General features: G+C 35.4%; 1 protein-coding gene across 1 annotated transcript in view; it reads right to left on the reverse strand.

Moving 5' to 3' along the window:
• Positions 1–4,034: 4,034 nt before the first annotated feature.
• LOC135196149 (mucin-2-like) overlaps positions 4,035–19,353 on the reverse strand; it is a 123,898-nt gene continuing 108,579 nt past the window's right edge. Inside the window, exons 4-7 of the mRNA XM_064222703.1 lie at positions 14,496–15,285; positions 13,691–13,817; positions 12,561–12,743; positions 4,035–9,216 (exon numbers count right to left, since the gene is read on the reverse strand). Of these exons, the coding sequence (XP_064078773.1) occupies positions 8,963–9,216; positions 12,561–12,743; positions 13,691–13,817; positions 14,496–15,285 (1,354 nt within the window). The 3' untranslated portion in view covers positions 4,035–8,962. The remainder of the gene's footprint in view (positions 9,217–12,560; positions 12,744–13,690; positions 13,818–14,495; positions 15,286–19,353) is intronic.

Raw genomic sequence — 19,353 nt, forward strand, 5'->3', positions numbered from 1 at the left:
CCCTTTCTTTATATAACATGCAAAATACCTCTCCTCTGCACAAGGTGACCCATCAAAAGACTATATTTGCAAAAGAGGGTCAACCACCAGAAGACCTTTCTCTCACATGTTTACCTTTCATAAGCATTCTCTTCCTAATTTACAAATGCCATTATTAATCATCATATGAATAATTTCTTTTAAATACACAGTAAAACTATCCTATAAAAAGATTACGGCTATAATAAATTTTATTAAAGGAATAAGGATTTTCATGTACAAATACAATAACAATGTGAACTGTTTTTAAATTAGGATTCAGTGGCATAACTCAAAATATATTTTTCTTAAGAAATGTGAATTTCTTTCCCAAGAATTCAGTATTATATAAATAACAATACGCTCCACCTTGCTGGGAACACTATATTAGGTTGTCACAAAAAAAGAAAAAAAGTTGACTGGAAACTCAGTCTCATTGCAATTTTTGATATGCAGCTGCTTTTAGTTGTCAAGACTCAATCTTTATAACACCTTTACTTGCTTTCAAAATGGCAAGGGTTTGACTTTAACCACTTTTAATTAACAGTAACAACTGTGGATGTTGATAAATATGTATTAACTAAGAGAAAGTAAGAATTGATTTAAGAACTACTGATTCTAACTTCATACCTGCAATAAAGCATTACCTTTACATAAGGCTAATCCTTTTATTTTGGAAAAATGCCATAGTTAGTATTCTGACAGATTCCAAATTATCCAATATGGAAAACTAACTATAAACCCAGAAGCTAAGCAGAATTAATTCATGAACAGGAATGATGAAACCTTTATTACTTAGCCATCCACCGATAGCAACAATAGAAAGTTCTCCTTAGTTGGCCAAATACCCAAATATTATCAATTATGTATTTATGAGTTTTATCCTAAATGTAGCTCGTGTCATAACTGCAAGAGTAAAAAGAAATATATACCTCACAGCAAATATCTTAGTCTTATTGCATACTTGAATAATTTCCTGATGTAATAACTACAATAATAACTACCTGAATACATATCAAAGCTTCTAGCTAGTACTGTAAAAAAAGACTTCAAACCACCCCGTATGCATACAATTAACAATTATTACCATTCCTGTGGAAAGCCATCAGCTTAAAACAAGTCTTTTCCTTACATACCTTATTTGGTTTTCTTCTTGCTTGCACAAAGTAATACAGTACATAATGTCCTTCTTTAATACAGGGTTCCCTTTTTATTCAAATTGGCAAAGTATGCAATGCATTACAAAAATATAACTATAACCTGTACTGTCTATATAAAAATATATTTACACTATTAACAACACTACATTAAACAGAAAGAAAGTATTGTACAATAAAAAGGAAAAATAGTCAGAAGCCTTCAGAAGGATAATAGACAGATTAAGTATACCTTGAAAAAATTAATGCCCATCCTACAGTGGCAAATACACCATTAACTTCTTGTTAACTGTACCAGTGTACTACATTAAGTATTCTATGTGCTTCATCAATTAGCAACTATGAAGAACAGAAAAAGCATTTAAAGACAAACATTGTCTTCTTTCCATGAAAAACCTTAATCATCTGCAGTACTCATCAAAAAGGTTTACTCTTCAATGCAGTATGGTAAACATGTTAGAAAATATACTGTAGTATCCAATTTTTGTGGACATCTAAATTTCATCAGTGAGACATGAACAAATTGGTTGTATGTTACTAAATAAAGTGAGGAAACTTATGCTGTTCTGCAACTCTGTGGCACTTGAACTTGTGATTTCATTATGTGGAAAGAACATGTCTACAAAAAGAGAAAACTGAATTATTCAGATTATTGCTTTCAAGAGGGTTGAACATCAAATTATACAGTTAACCAATGTCAGCCACAAGGCAGTGAGGAAATGGGTGGCATACTTCCCTGAGGAAAGCTTTCCTTGATGTATGTATACCTACAAACAAGCTCACACAGAGACACCTATCCTTACAGGGAAGTTTTCCTATTGGGCTTTTAACATTATACAAATTGAGTGGGAGAATAACTTGATTCTAAAGAAACAAATCTCAAAGTCCTCAGGGAGGTCTAAGTAAGGACAGCCAACATGATAATTGAACTGGGGTCAACAGCTATAGACCCATAAGGAGCAAATTTGAAGCAGCAGTCAGTGGCTGAGAAGTACTGATTTCACTATGAGTGACCGAGAAGTTGAATAGCTGGATGAAGTTTGGTCCATTAGACCGTTTTTACAGTTACTTGTAATAAGGCGCTTGCAATACATTCACTGATGGTTGAGTGTCTGGTGTCTTTATCATGGAAGGGATTACGAAAGCTAGATGTGCTGCCTGTACATAAAAGGGAACAAGGCTGACCTATTTCTGAGTTGTTGTGCAACCTTATTCCTGAATCTTTTGATCTTTCCAGAGCCAGTTTTTCAAGATGAGGTACCTGCTGTAGGATTATATTATATAATGAGTGGCCAGTGATCAGTCTATGAGCCTCATAAAGAATATTTGGCAGATAATCACAAAGGTTTAGCACAAAGAAAGTCAACCCCCTTACTAAGTTGAGGTAGATGTCTGGGTCTTGGTTATATATACTCACTGAGACCACAAGAATCATGCCTGATCTGTATCAAACCATCAGAGAAAATCAACCTACAAAGAGGAAGGCCTCACAAGGTCAAAACACTGAAATAGATATTTTTTTGTTTGTACAAATTTTCATTCTTTCCTTTACCTTCAGCTTCATTGTAAGGATAGTAAACCTTACTTGATAGGTACTGAAGATCCAGTCAGCTAAAAAAAACACAGTCCACACTCACTGGTAGTATATGATGATCATTCAAGATTCAACATACTCTTTGCATACAATACAGCATAGCAGTGCATTAATCATAGTATTAATCTTTTTAAAACAATGGAAGCCATATGACTACAAAATACATTAACATTCATATTTATAGGCCAATATTAAGTTTACACAGAATTCTCCAAATTTGGTGTAAAATCTCTAAATAAAACTATAAATTTACTGTGTTAATAAATAATAAAGGACTGGATAACAACATAAATTGTTATTACATGGGCTTTTTTGGTAAACCATCTAATACTGTCCTTTCAGTCACTGAAAACAACAAAGTTCAAGTTATTTCAGAATTTACCCTGAAATTTACAACAAAATCCAATATACGAAGGTGCACAATATCTTAAAAATCCATATGTAAACCTGCAAATTACAAAATGACCCTTCCTAAATTAAGTAAAACTCATAGAAAAAAGTTAACCAATAAAAACAGAACCAATCATTTTGATAATTATCTCATTATTCATAAAATTGCTGTGGCATAAATTCTAATCTAAGATTCAGTATATTTTCTTTGAGAATTAATGGCAAATGAGACATAAGGAAAATCTCATGAAAATGGACCAAGTAAAGGAACATAGAAGACTACATCATCTCCAATGAATTTTCAAGGATTGTTGGTGTCACTCCATCATTAAAACACTGGTTAGGTTAAATATGAGGCTTCTGCAGGAAACATTTCACACCTTATATTGTAAGTGGTATCTCAAATTTGATCTTAATCACACTATTTGGAAATCATTCACAGTTTGAAAATCATTCAATTAAAACTTTTTTACCATATACAATTTACTTTGCATACACTGTCTTTCAATGTAAGTAAATTTTCACACACAAAAAAAAATTTTCTTGGAAACTTGATGAAGACTTAATGTCGAGGTAATGAAAATTATAAATCCAGCAATCTTCCTGATATTAGCACCACCAACAAATGAAACAAACAACATTATAATACTTCAAGTACTATGTATCACTAAAAAGAAAATGAATCTGTATACCCTTATTGATAGATACAGTATACCTTTATAGTCATACCTAAAGAGTTACATCAATTTTGCCGAGTAAAACTTTAGCACTACACTACAAACAGGATTCAATATATGTGAGAGAGAGAGAGAGAGAGAGAGAGAGAGAGAGAGAGAGAGAGAGAGAGAGAGAGAGAGAGAGAAGGAAGAAGAGAGAGATGAGAGGAGAGAGAGAGAGAGAGAGAGAGAGAGACTCATAAAATGAAAGCTGTTCATTTGTTTACCTGCTCTCAGAAAAAGAAAGTTTATCATAAAAACGTTTTAATATGGACTGACATTGCAATTGGAACAAAAATTTAGTAGCCCCTAACAAGAATAAGAATTTTATTCCCTTAATTATAAAAAAAAAAACTATGCAGGCATCAAGCTAAAATTACAAGACAGTGTGCATGTACCTCCTCCCTTGGCAGTGATTTTTCTTTATTATAATAAAAATAATTATTATATGGCAGTGGTACTGGTTTTGTGGAAATTTTTCATACTCATCCTGCAAATTGGCTTTTAACAGAACTTTAAAACTAAAGATAATAACAAACCAGACAAACAAGAGGTCAAAACTGACCACAATTAAAGCTATTCAATTCAGTGGTGTAATTAACCCTCCCACAGCTTTCAGAGAACTGCTCCTACATGACTTTCATCTTGAGTGAACAATGCATAAAAAGTAATCCAAGACAAGAGAACAATTCATAGGCAAAACAGTCTTATAAATTTTAATCATTACAATATAGCACTAATAATTTCCTTCCCAATTATTATGAAGTTCACAATCTGATCAGTCAAATTACTGATTAATCACAAAATTCACTCAAAATATGGCTAGTAGCAGTGAAAGGGTTATATATAAATATAGAGGGTGAAATTATTAAAATTAGGTAATTAATAATAATAATTTGGATAACAAAATGAAATGATACATCTCAATAGAATAAGCATCTCAACTTGAGCTTATGAACAATACTTAAAATAACTACTTAAGAAAGCCAAGTGATATCATGAGCAATGAATAAAACAACTAAGAATAACAATGACAGGTATAAATGAATAGTAGTAGCTCCAAAGTCTTTGGTACATAGTATATGAGTGCAAGATTTTCGTTTGAGCACGAAATGTGGAATACATTTTAAAAGAATAATGAAGGGATTTCTTAGGCCTAAATTCATGGTAATATCAATGTCAAAATGGCAGGTACTTTTCATGATACTAAGGTGGAAAATGCTGCTATAATATTAATACCACAAAAAGTAGGGAATGACCAACATTTGCCAAAATATTTTCAAACTGGCTAGTAGATACCAAAATATCTTCATAGCCATAAAATACAATTTATTTCTTTGTGCACAACTTTCTAACAATAGTTCAGTGCAACTTGAGGTCATTCGTACTAAATTACTAGGTGAACTGTCAACCTGGGAAAAAGTTTAATACATTCCTCATAAAAACATACTTTGTAAACTGATGAAAAACCGAATCCTTGATAATTATTTATATCATCATTATTGCAGTTATCATCACTATCATAGGGCTGGTTGTAAGGGTGTGTCCCTAATAAGACTTAAATTTAATATTAAAATTTTCTGCTCTTTAAAAATTACATAATCAGTTCAACAAAAAAGTAAGTTTCCAAAAATGGACACTACTTTTCTTCCTTTCTTTTTGGAGCCAAATGACTATAAACCCAAGACAGCTCTGATTGGAAATCAGCCTGCAGAAAGTGAAGTTTGAATATCAACCAAAAAATAATTTGTCAATTTTGAATTACATTCTTTCATACAGGGACTGGGTCATGTGGGCTATTCATCCAATATTCATGGGTCAAATGAGTGTAAACATGTGACGAAGGATAAATGATTTCAATGTGATCTCTCTCGGTTTGAGGATGTCCTAGTCCAATAATGGGTTTGTTCTTTTTTAATCTGTTATCCAATTAATTACTCCATAAGTTTGTAATTCATTAACTGCAACAGGTACCATAAATGTTAAATAATAACTGACTAGAATGGTTAACTTTTTATCTGGTCATATTATTTATTGCTTTGGTTTATTTACCAATTTATTTGTTGTACAAGAGATTTTTCAGGTTAATAACTTGAAGGGCCACTACACTACTTACTGAAAATGACAACTGTTTGTGGTGACAAAATTTAAAATCTTTAACCCTGACATTCTAAAGATGCCATTGCTGCCTTGTAAATGTCAACTGTTGAGACACTGACGACTACATGCAAGTTACATTACCTACACAAAATGAACATTTTTTTTTCAATTTGTATTTTTCATAACTAACAACCCTAAGGTCTTAATATTAGGATATATACTAGCACCAGCTGGAAATCCGATAGAATCAATAAAAAAAAAAAAAAAAAAAAAAAAAAAAACTTGTGATTCAGGGACTATTGGCATCTGTATCATCAACTCATCATTTTTACTTTATAATCTTGCTGTTTACCTTTGTCGCACATATTAAGAAAAAAACACAAGTATTCAGCTCCAAAATAATGTCATTTACCCAGCAGTAAACCATGAAAAATATTGCTATGACCGTATCCAGTTAAGTACGCTTTCCCAAAGGTGAGTTTTGGGGGAATCTTGAGGAGTTAAGTACTGAATGCATTAAAAACAGTTAAAAATTAAATGCAAAACACATTTCTCCCTAAAAAATCTAGTGTAAAATTGTCTTTAACAATGAAAAACCAATTATATACCTGAGAGCAGCACACATTTTCCTTTTAATTTTTCCATCTTTACCAAAAGCATGCCCAAGCAGAAAATTTAAGGCAAATATCAAAGTTTTCTTCTCAACTACAATAACCTCTATATAATTGGAAAAAAAACTGCAATTTCATACAGACACATTTGCCATTAGTATTTTTTCAAGTAATGTAAATAAGAACACATTTTCTTCTTTTTTTTAAATAAAAGGGATGCTACAATAAACATCAAATTCAAAGTTAACATCTGCTCCATTCCTGGCTCGTCCTGAAGAGCAAATTTAATCGTTACAGTTAGGTCAAGTGGATTCAGTCTCAGGTACTTGTCTATGGGATCATAATTACTCTTGACAAGAATGCAATATTTCCTTTCTAAAGAATAAAAGTCTTTTGAAATAAAACTTACTAAGATGGACAAAAACTTCCTGACAACGCATGTTCACTAAATACAGAATTTGCAAGACAAATGTTGTTCTGTATTCACTAAAAAAAATTCTGAAAACTAATGACTAGAAACACCAAAATAATACACCAAGATACTAGCAATCTAACAAAAATGAGAATACAGTGAGAAAGTTTTTACTTAAATGAAATTGATAGACTCTTTGAGTTGAAGAGATGAATTCAAATTCTACACTTTTGTAAATGGCCTGTCAAACATAAAACAACAAGAACTCTTCACTAAAAATGAAAAATTTAAGTAAAAAAACCGTGCCTAATTCACAATAAAACATATATAAAGACCTCAAACACAAATGGTGCAACTAAATGTGTAATAACAAATTGCAAGGCCTTTAACTAATAAAAATTTGTTTCTGAAATACAGGTCTCATAAAACCTTGAGTTAAGGATTTTCAAAGAAGCAGTTGGGTGGATATGCCAAATTACCAATAATTTTAACTTTGAAGTACACCCCCCCCTTTTTTTAATGCAATATTACCACTTTTAGTTGTACTTTGTATGGAAACAGTGCACAAGGCACCAAGTGTTCCATGGCAATATCCCTAATATAAAGTTACATTACTTCCAATCTTTTACTATACTATAACTAGCTGGCAAATTTCTTGACCCTACTTTGCTGCAATCTCATTTAAGAACAAATCCTTCAGGTGTCACCAAGGAATCTAGTAGTGTGGTTCAGTGTTCCCAAGAAATAAATTCATAAATATAACGATACAGACCTTGCAACTGTATGATTTGTATTTTCCTGTTCATATATAGATTATCTGGCTACTATACTATATCCACTGATATAAAAATAGAAAAAATGTTTATACAGCCATTTGATAAATGAATATTGTATTACTAATTTTACTAAAAATCATACTCAACTGGTGTGTACACCATACTATGAAGATTTTGAAGTCATTGAATCCTTTCCAATTTAAGAGCAAAACAAGATCTCTTGAGACTTGACAAGCTTTTCAATTAACTGAATATATAAAAAATACGAATACTAAACTTTTAGACAAATCCTTTCCAGAAACTACAGTTTCAGAACCATCTACATTCATAATTTATCAAACCATCAAATCTAGAAAGAGTTGTAATGTATTAAACAAGATCCACATATATTTATCAAGAACAACCCTTTCAGGCCAGCACTATTCAAGTTGACTGTTAACTCAGTGATTTATTTAAACAAAAAAAGTAACCATCTGATTATAAATATGAAAATTATCCTAGATAAAGATAAATTTTAAGACAAGATACACATATAGTCACAAAGAACAGAGAAAAAGAATAGGACACTCTGATATCACAATGGCTTCAAGATTTGGAGAAAACAAAATCCTGTCTACAAGGGGGAAATTTAATATACCCTGAATTCCTGAATATCAGGAAGTCACAAAAATACCAATATCTAAAGTTAACTCTCTTACATGACAATAATTACTAATAAATATTCTTGCCTTATCAGACAATTGTGCTATAGGTTACAATTAGTGGAAAACATTAAAATAACACAGTTATACAAGTATTCTACTGTGACATAACCTTAAAATCATACTATGATACTAAAATACTAAAATTATTACAGATTACAAAGGAAAATTTGTCAGTACTTCAAATACTATGTATTGCCCAATTTTTGCCTACATTTAATAAATATGAGTGTATAAAACCTAAGAACTTGCATAAAAAACTGCATTAAATACAACTTAGCTGCAACATAAAGTAAAAAAATTGGTATAATGCTCATGAAAACTACCAATATCATGAGATGAACTGATGAACTTAAGGATAAATTTAAGTCTCTCACTTCACCTCCAACAACCCAACAACTTTAATAGGGCATCTTACCTTTAAAAGAACAAGAGAGAGAGCTGCAGTTAGGACCATCTGCAAAATGGGCATGATATTACCAAGAAACTACGCAGCCAGCTTTTGCATTTTCATTTTATGAAGCAACTCTATAGAGTGATCCTCTGAAAAAGTCATCTGTCGTTTTTGTGAGGGGTAAAAAGTGGGTGATTTTGAGAAATTGGAAGAATCAGTATAAGAATCATCAAGTGCTCCATCCACCTGTGCGAGTGCTATTCGGTGTTCCTCGCCTAGGGATGTGATTTCATCCTCAAAGTTGTAATATTCTTCATAATATTCATGGTCCATGTTCAGCTCCTCTTCTGAAATATAAAATGCATTTGCAAGATTAGATATTGTTTACATAATAAAAAATCACTGATACCTGATACAAAATTATAGACTTAAAATTTACAGTAGCCCTGTTCGTTACATTTTTAAAATTGGGTTGGGTCTCCTTTTGAATGGGTTGGTCTCCTTTTGAAAGCAATGTTGACTAATGTTGAATCAAATTACAGGATTACATTTACAGCATTTTTGCATAGGAAACATTAATTTTACTTCTGTAACTGCAGACTGCATAAGGTAAAGTTCCTCTTGTTATAAAATTACAATTTCATTGCAGAAATTTAAATATGAATTACTTTGCATATATATTTCAGTCCCATCTTCCTATCTTCATAATTTGATGAAGCTAGAAAACAGATGCTAATTACAAATTATTATTATTATCATAAGTAGTTTAAACAGATCACTGAGCTGACTTTCAGCTCTCATAGGATTTTTATATTTTCATCATTTACTTATATCCTTATTTTATCAGCTAAATTATATCTCTTCATAAACATTAAAATTGGAACAACTGAAAATGCAGAAGATTCTGACTAAATTTCTTTCAGTCATTTATTTTCATGTTGACATTCGCTGTTGGTCATACTTTGGAGACACACACAACATTTCTGACCATTGTTATCACCTTGCACTCTGAACACTTGGGAGCCAGGCCATGTGGGCTGCTCATTGTTGTGTTTGTTTGTTTGTTTGCATGGTGTTTTTACGTTGCATGGAACCAGCGGTTATTCAGCAATGGGACCAATGGCTTTACATGACTTCCGAAATACGTCGACAGTGAACTTCTATCACCAGAAATGCACATCTCCCACACCTCAATGGAATGCCCGAGAATCGAACTCATGGCCACCGAGGTGGCAGTGATTAAGGCCTATTCGGAGACCAGTCAGAATTACTTGCGCATGTTTATCTCTCTGATATAATGAACACTTTACATTTATTAATCTGTTGTACAACATTATTCTTTTATTGTAAGTGAATGGCTTATAGTATAGTGCTTCTCAAGTCGCTATAAATCACAAAGGAGAATCCCCCAGAGTCAAACTCTTGGAAGCACCAGGGAAAGGGGCAGGCAAACTCTCCTGCTGTACCAACTCCACGCTCACCACCTTCGACCTCTTGACAGGCGCCTTGAGATCCTTACAGCGACAAATAGGCCCAGGGGAAGTAGGAGCACTTGCATCATGTACACAGACAGGGGAGGTCGCAACACGCTCGCGATGTGCAACACTCTCGCGATTCAATGCAGAGGACGACACAGCCAATGCAGATTGCACAAGGGATGATACACTAACACACTCCGAAACACCAACACTCTCGAGAACACATCCACGTTGTTCCTCCCTTGTAGGCGAAGAAAAAGCAAAATCCTTAGCCTTCCAACACTTGATACGCCGCCACGTCGGCGTAGAGGGGAAGAGGGAGAGGAAGACAGCACTGGTTTCTAATGCGATCTCTTCGCAGGAGGCAGGGACAATGCAACACGTTTCCTTCCAGTCCTCCCAGCCGACAAGGCAGCCAACTTATCATCCCAAACAGTCCAACCTCTTATGCACTGCCTAGCATATAACCTCATGCTAATCTGCAAGAGAAGGCTCCGATGGCATGGAAGGGAGATGCAGCGAACTGGGCGGTAGAGATGACGTCACTGCTGAGGAGATGACTGGGTGTGACGTCATCAATGGAAGTGCGGTAACAGTCACTGATGGAAGTGACGTAACAAGTGGTGATGACGTCACGGCTTCCCCTCGGTCTGAAGGGGAAGCAGACACCACTGGCAGAGGAATACACAAGGACTGATCCCGTGACGTCATCAACGGGGCTGACACCACAGCTTCCCTCCGACTCGAAGAAGCGGCAACAGTCACTGGTGGAGCAATACAAGATGGCTGACCTAGGCTACCCACAAAGACGAGGTCGGGAGGAGTGGCCAGCATGAGGAGGGGGGTAGTGAGCCTCCATAAAGTGGGCTAGCAACCCCTTCAAGGATGGGGGACCCCCTAGCCCAAGCGTCTTCCAAATCGCCACCATCTTGGACGCCTCCGACTCGGGAATAAATGAGAATGATGAAAAAGCCTCCCCCTTCCCGAGAATCAAATTAACTCCTGAAGAAGAAGGGGCAACATTACAAAAATCAGCCTGGGGGCCTCTCAATACTTCCAGCGACGAATCAATGGAAGAAAAGGAAGGAGACACAGGGACAACGCTGCTATGGGGGGTGAATACTGCTGGAGACAGAGTATCGGAAGAGGCGAAAAACCTTCCCATGAAGGAAGAGTCGAAACCCTCCAATGCTCTCTCTTGCTATAAAACGACTTCCACTGCTCTTTAGGCCACGCCCGGCATTCCGTGCAAGGATTCGTTATAGTACAAAAATTGGAACAGCACCTGCTACACATGATGTGGGGATCGGTCGCCACTGGAGCCAAAAAACGAGAACACGGAAAACCTGGAATTCCAGGGCACACACGTTGACGAGACCGAGAAGGAGCAGAAGAAGCCATAATATCAGCCACACACACACACTAAACACAAACAAAACGGGCAATGAACCGGGTAAAGGCCGAGAGGGGTTAACCACAACTTTCACCTAGGCGGTTAAAGAAAAGACTGAGACTGACACAGTGGCGTAGGTGCGTGGTCCTTGACCACTCTTCACCCGATCTACACATGCGTTGCCAGATATCACAAGATTCCTTGCTTTCATATGTTTTTTAACCGGATCCAGCTAGGCGCTAGAAATTATCCTATTGTTAAGACTGAAGGTTTGTTTGCATATGAACAAATAAAAAACAAATAATTCCATGAATTTGTGAAGCCAACTTACATTCATACTTACAAGACAGGCAATAAAGATATTTCAAACAATTACGCACTATGAAACGATAACTCCGAAACATAGTAACCACTAACCATACTAACCAAACCCTGTAAAACTGTAGCCATCCATCAACTGAAAGCTAACATATGACTGATATTATGTACAATACCCATAACTCTTCAAATTAAAGGCACCACAATATACAAAACACACTACCCATAACTTTAAGAATAAATTAATGGCAACAAGATACAAAACATGCCAAATTCAATCAAAATATAACTGCTATTGTAAATGCACACAGAGATTGCTATTGAACTACTTTTAATAAAGTTGATAAACACAACTGAACCATTAGTTTCTTTGCTATGTACATTTACAAAATAACTTGAGAATATCTTTCCTCATTAACAAAATAAATAAGGCCAAAAATAAAAATATTTCAAATGAATTAAATTCAGTAAAACTAATTCTAAAAAAAGATAAATACCATACCTTTTTCATCTTCATCCTGTGAAACTGTAAGGTTTACTCTTTGTTCAAGCTTAAAAGCATCTGCCAACATCTCTAATGTATCCAAGGCATGGGTAAACTCAATCATTGGAAGCTGGCTTGTAACTCTCAGTAATCTCAGTAAAACACCATGAGCAAGTTGAGTCTTTTCATTAAATCCCAACTCTGAAAAGTTATTTATAACAAAAATGTTAAAAGCATTCAGTCAATTCTGGAGGAAATTTATACAACCATGGAATATATAATTGTATTTTAAAAATTTATCTTCTCATAAAAATGCACTACAGTAATACCCAGGTTCAAGTCAGTCTGACACGGTCTTAAAAATGCTAATGGTACTCCCTAAGTATTATGCTAACTTTTAAATGGAATTAAAATTACTGTAATTTCATTTAAAAGTGATTACCCATACTTACTGTTTTTTTTTATAGTCCACAATACATTTTTAATGTGCATAAAGTATGTACACACATATTTCTCCCCCTCTCTTTCTTGTTTGTTGTTAACCTTCACCAAATTTTACATACATTTTCTTTGCGTCACTAGGTAAACTTCATAAGTCAGTCATAACGAAGGAACACAATTGAATAAAATGTTTCTCCCATGTTGGCACTCTACTTTACTTTCAGCTGGGTGGTGCTTTATTTCTTTCATTCTTTTTTTATGTTAGAAGTATGCAGTTTGTGGCTTGGCATCTGAAGTTTGACAGACTGGTCTACATTTTTAGTAATTTGCTTCTTTTTACAGAAGCTGCATTTTCTAAGTTTTTATTTTTTTATTTTGTAAATCCATCATCATCATTTTTCATATTCTAAAAGTGATCAGAAGTATATTTATGGTTGCACAGTCAGTTATCTAAAGGGCAACCCTGGTAAGACAATGAGTGAAAAGAAGGAGCGGCTAATAATGAAAAGAAAAGAAAAAAAAGCATTGCTTATTTCATTTGAAGCCATTACTGATGGCCAAGCTATGGGTTGGCACTAAGTAGTTGCTCTGAGAAGCCCAAACCAAAAGCTCTGGGGGCAGCCTTTTGGGTGACAAAAAGCTCAAGGTCATAAAAAAAAAAAAAAAAAAAAAAATCTGAAAATTCTAATAAAACATCTTGATCTTACCTGTGTCCAAAGGCAATAAAGATGATATGTCAAAAGAAGGTTCTGACTGTCTGGCCTTTTTCTTCCTGTACATCCTTTTGCCATTAGGCCCTGTCTTAGTTCCATTTGCTGTTGTATTTGACATACCCTATAAAAAAAAATCACCTTTGTAAAATTACCTTTGAAGGTACCCTACTTTAGGGAAGATCAAAAGTTCAATCATCATCCAACGTTCATCAGATAATATTATAGTACTGCCGGTCAAAACATCAATGAATACAATTTGTTCTAAATCTGCTATAAATGAGAGTTGGAATCTCAGAGGTGGAATTTTTAATTCAACTGATATCATCATGACCTCAAAGGGCTGTAATGTTACAAATACATATTTACAATTTTATGAACATACATTTCTAATCACAACCTATATGGATGGGAGATTAAGACAGTCTCTCCCCTTTAGATTTACTGATGATCTTATATCTTAAATAATAGGAATATCTTATTTGGTGTCCAGTTTTAATATCCCATATTGCATTATGTTTCTAATAATATTGAAATTCCATTAAGTTTGATTATAAAAGAATATATACTATATATACAAAAACGTGTTTTTTAAAAAAGGGAGTTTTGATATACTGTTCTAATACTTAGGAGTTTTTATCCTACATATCAGCTAGAAAGACCACTGGTATTTTATAAGAGCAAACTAATTCTTATTAATGGTAATCAAGCTTAGATAGCTGCTCTCTTAGCATCGACACATGAAATGGTGTAGGGGTTGGGTAGTTTCCATTGAAAGCGTAACAAACATAGTATACCTTACCTCACCTTTTGAAGAGCCATTTGTAGTACCATTACGGTAAACATAATTTTTTGTCCCATTACCAGTTGGAGTGCTCCTCTGAGCATTCTTGTCAATGCAACGTTGGGATAACCTAACAGGAGCTTTAACAGATGATGATCCTTTACTGACATTTTTATCAACATATTTCCCTAAAAATTTGTCATTTGGTTTAGAGAGAGTCTTCTCTGCTCCTTTTGTAGTTTTGTCAGTAGGCTTGGGAAGAGTTTTAGGAGATGGTTTTACTACTTTCTCAACTGGTTTGCTTACCATTTTCTCGAATGGTTTTGTTACAACCTTCTCAACTGGTTTAACTACAACCTTCTCAACTGGTTTGGGGATAGCCTTCTCAACTGGTTTGGTTGCAATCCTCTCAAATGGCTTGGGTGCAATTTTCTCACTTGGTTTAGGTGGCTTGGGCAGAATTTTCTGTGGCACTTTAACAAAAACTGGTTTCCCTGTTTTTTTGTCAGTCTTCCCTTCTTTGACAGAAGACTCCTTTTCAGTTTTGTTATTCATTCCAGACAAGGTACTCTCTGGTGGTTTTGGAGCAATCCGTTGGAGGGGTTTCTGCATCACTGTAAGATGAGGAACTACTGGTATTTCTGGAACAGAAGAGGGACCTTTGGCTATGGGCTTGAATACAATTGTAGTTGACTTGTTCTCTTTCAGCTTTTCAACAAATTGCCTTGCTAAATATGCAGATTCAGATTTATCTCCAAAGTTTGGTGTCTCCATCGAGCTCTGGGTGTAAGTTTTCTCAGGAGTATTCCTGATAAGTAGAAAGAAATGGTTATGAGTTACATGTAATCAGATGGCTAACAAAAAAAACAGACACCATTCTGAAATAGTATGTAAAAATCAGGCAGGTAACTTGTACACATTTTTGCACTAAGCATACATTATTTAACCTTTTTGCTTATAACCCATATGAACAATTATGCCTGTGGGAAGTAGCAGTGACTCTGGCGGTAAGCGTACAAATGTATACTTTTCTATGTTCAAATATGCAGTTTATAACTTTTTATGTTCATATATGCAATGTTTATATCTTTCTATGTTCAAATATGCATAACTTCAACAATTTTCAAAGTCAATGGCACAATTTTGTTTTATTTTTCAGCTGAATCATTTTCCCATCCAATGGTTTTAAAAAATTCCCTAAAAAACTTTTATGTAGGTGAATAATGAGTAGAATTTAAGATACCAGAAAATTTTGCACTTCCCCAACCCCCCAAAGAAAAATTTACTGATAAACTATTTGCATAGTCTTACTTTTTGAACTATAATGCATCTAGATAAATTACCTACTCATTGCAATGCAAAAAGTTACAATTATAGCATGTAAAATAAAAAAAAATTTAAGACAAAGTAGCAGCACCTTTTATGTAAGACAAGTAAGAGTTGCCCATATGATACCTGCAACAAACTCTATATGTATTTTTATTTTTGTACATAAATATGATACAAAGGTGTCATATTTATGTACAAAGGATGTTTTTTCATGTTCGTTCTTGTCCGCCGCTGTTCCGAAAAATGCATTTACAAAGACTTCACGTGGCTATACTTTATTCATTTCGGAGCTAATTATAACTCATTTTGTTACTGAAGCTTCAGCTTTTTGTTATAAGTTTTCATGCTTTTATATTTAAAATGTGTGAAAAATGTATTACATGGTATTTTTTTTAGTTATTGTACATAAATATGATACAGGCACTACGCATGTCCATATGAAGTCTTTGTAACAGCCTTTCACATGATGAAGAGAATAGGTTGTTCAGTCATACCCAAACAATAAAATTTTAATCTATATCATTGAATCAAGTTTTTATAACAAATTATATATACAATTGTTGCATAAACTGATTTTAAAAGACAAAACTTGTGTATACATTCATTTTTGCAACACTGCAATTTGTTTGTTTTTTCATGGGATGGAAGTACAAAATTTTTTGCTTTGTTACGAGCAAAAAATTGAGGTACAACCGTAAGAGTTCAAGATGACGCTGCTATGTAGTTGGCATAGTGATGAAAATTAAGATAAACAAAGATGAAAAAGCAAATGTGCATCTTTTCCATAAATCTTCAAAAAGTTATACATTACTTCAATGTATCCAATAATGTATGTATTCTCATATTATTATATTATAAAATACTACTGACATAGCAGTCAATGTTTTGGTTTGGAAATAAGCTGATGGCAAATACCAGTTTGTTCCCCCATATTTAACTCAATTCTGAGAGAATTTTCTTGCTTCTAGTTAGCATAAACGAATATCTAGAAATTTGACTTATACAGTGGTACCTCGACATACGAAAGGCTCAACTTACGAAAAATTCAAGTTACGAAAGCAAATACGAAGATTTTTTTTGGCTCTTTACGAAAATAGTTCAGGATACGAAAGGTTGTTGCCTTAAAGTCCCGAGATTCGCCCAGACCACCGATAACAATTTTAAAACTCGTGCGCCGCCAACTGAGTAGACTCGCCACCATCCTCCTGGTCTCCCATTGGTTCCTGATGCTAGTCACCGCCATAAGATCCTGCTCTCCTATTGGTCAGCATCTCTCCCATCGTGCATCTACGTAGCGGCGTGCTTCTTCGGCCACTCTGCAGCAGCATCGTTATCGTAAGCACGCGGAATTCGTTCGTTCTATACAATTTCGTTTATTAACGTAAATTCGTTGGTGATTTCGTTGTAGTACTACTTTATCGTGTTGTGTGAGAACTTTAGTACATATGTATACTACATAACTTAATTACGTACAGTATATACGTAGTCATGGGTCCCAAGAAACTTGAAGTTTACGGAAAGAAGAGGATGCTTTCTTTAGAAGCAAAAGATGAAGATAATTAAAAAGTATGAAGCTGGCATGCTATTGAGTGTGATTGCTAAGGAATATGGCCGAAATCCGTCGACGATAGGCACCATACTTAAGCAGAAGGAAGCCATCAAAGCAGCTACACCTTCCAAGGGCGTGACTATTTTGTCTAGTAAGAGGAGCCACGTGCACGACGAGATAGAAAGGCTGCTTCTTGTCTGGATAAAAGACAAAGAAATCGCTGGCGATACGATAACAGAGACAGCAATCTGCCACAAGGCCAGCGCTATTTTCGCCAATTTGATTGCCCAGGCCGAAGACAACAGAGGAGAAGGGACATCGATGCCAACCCCAGACTTCAAGGCTTCTCATAGGTGGTTTGAAAAATTCCGTAAACGGACAGGCATCCATTCGGTGGTGCAGCATGGGGAGGGGGCCAGCTCGGACACGAAAGCGGCTGAAGCCTTTATTAAGACGTTCAAGGAGATGATGATCAAGGAAGGCTCCAGTTCTCAGCAAGTCTTCAACTGTGATGAGACTGGCCTTTTTTGGAAAAAAATGCCTTGTTGGACGTACATCTCGCAGGAAGAGAAGAAGCTACCCGGGCAAAAGCCTATGAAAGACAGGCTTACGTTCGCACTTTGTTCCAACGCCAGTGATGTGGAGGCTAATGCGAAAGCCTGAGTAACGAGACTTTTGTTCACCAAGTGGGTAAATCTGTGTTTCGACCCGACAGTGAAGAAATTCTTGGAAGAGAAGCTCCTCCCTATGAAATGTCTGCTGGTGTTGGACAATGGCCCTGCTCACCCACCTGGCCTCAAGGAAGATATCCTAGCAGAGTATCCTTTTATCAAGGTTCTTTATCTTCCACCTAACACCACCCCTCTCCTCCAGCCCATGGACCCTCTCCTTCAGCCCATGGACCAGCAAGTGATATCAAACTTCAAGAAGCTGTATACAAAACATCTTTTCAAGAGATGTTTCGACATCACCGATACCACAAACCTCACCTTGCGTGAATTTTGGAAGGAGCATTTCGATGTTGTGATATGCATCCAACTCATCGATCAAGCTTGGCAGGAGGTTTCGAGCCGAACCTTGAATTCTTCATGGAGGAAACTCTGGCCTGATGCCATATCCACCCGAGACTTTGAGGGATTCGATGTGGGCAAAGCTGGTGCAGATTTCAGGAACAGTTGACGATCCTGAAACTGTTTCGCAACCAGATCTTGACGAGATTGCTGCACTCGGCAAGTCCATGGCGCTGGTCGTCGACGAGGACATCAATGACCTTCTCGAGGAGCACTAAGAGGAGCTTACGACGGATGACCTGAAGGAGTTGGAGGCCATGCAACATAACGTCATTCAAGAAGAGTTCTCTAGCAGCGGCGAGGAGGAGGACGGCCCTATGACAACGGCAGAAATTAAGGATGCTCTAGCTGCTTTTCATAAGGTGCAATCATTTGTAGAAAAGAGAAATCCCGGAAAGGCTTACACATGTTGTATGCTTGTGCAGTTCGATGATCTTTGCCCGAGTCGTTTCAGGAACATTGTGAAAAGTAGGCAGAAGCAATCTTCCTTGGATAGTTATTTTTTAAAGAGGCCTTTAGTAAGAGTAAGCAAAAAGGAAGATCCAATTGATACTACGAAAAAACAAAGTTGAAAGTGGTGAAATTGAAAAAAGGAAGATCCAATTGATACTACGAAAAAACAGAAAGTTGAAAGTGGTGGAATTGAAATTAAAAAAAGTATAAAAAGGTAAAAAAATAAAAAAAGAAAAAAAAGAAAGAAAAAAATTTTTTATTTTAAGTTTATTGTAAAGTTAAGTTTACGGTTTTGTTAATGTATTTCGTAAAGTTTAGTCTATGTTTCCTGACATTTTTAATGTTTCGTAAAGTTAAGTGTACATGCTACGTAACAAATTTTCTGCCGTTTTTCCTCCTCCTCTGTCGCCACTTTCAGAGATAGCCTCACTCGAAAGGTAAGGTTCAACATTTTACTACATACGTACGTATGTAT

The sequence above is a fragment of the Macrobrachium nipponense genome, chromosome 17, assembly GCF_015104395.2.
Source record: "Macrobrachium nipponense isolate FS-2020 chromosome 17, ASM1510439v2, whole genome shotgun sequence".
Taxonomy (NCBI): Eukaryota; Metazoa; Arthropoda; class Malacostraca; order Decapoda; family Palaemonidae; genus Macrobrachium; species Macrobrachium nipponense.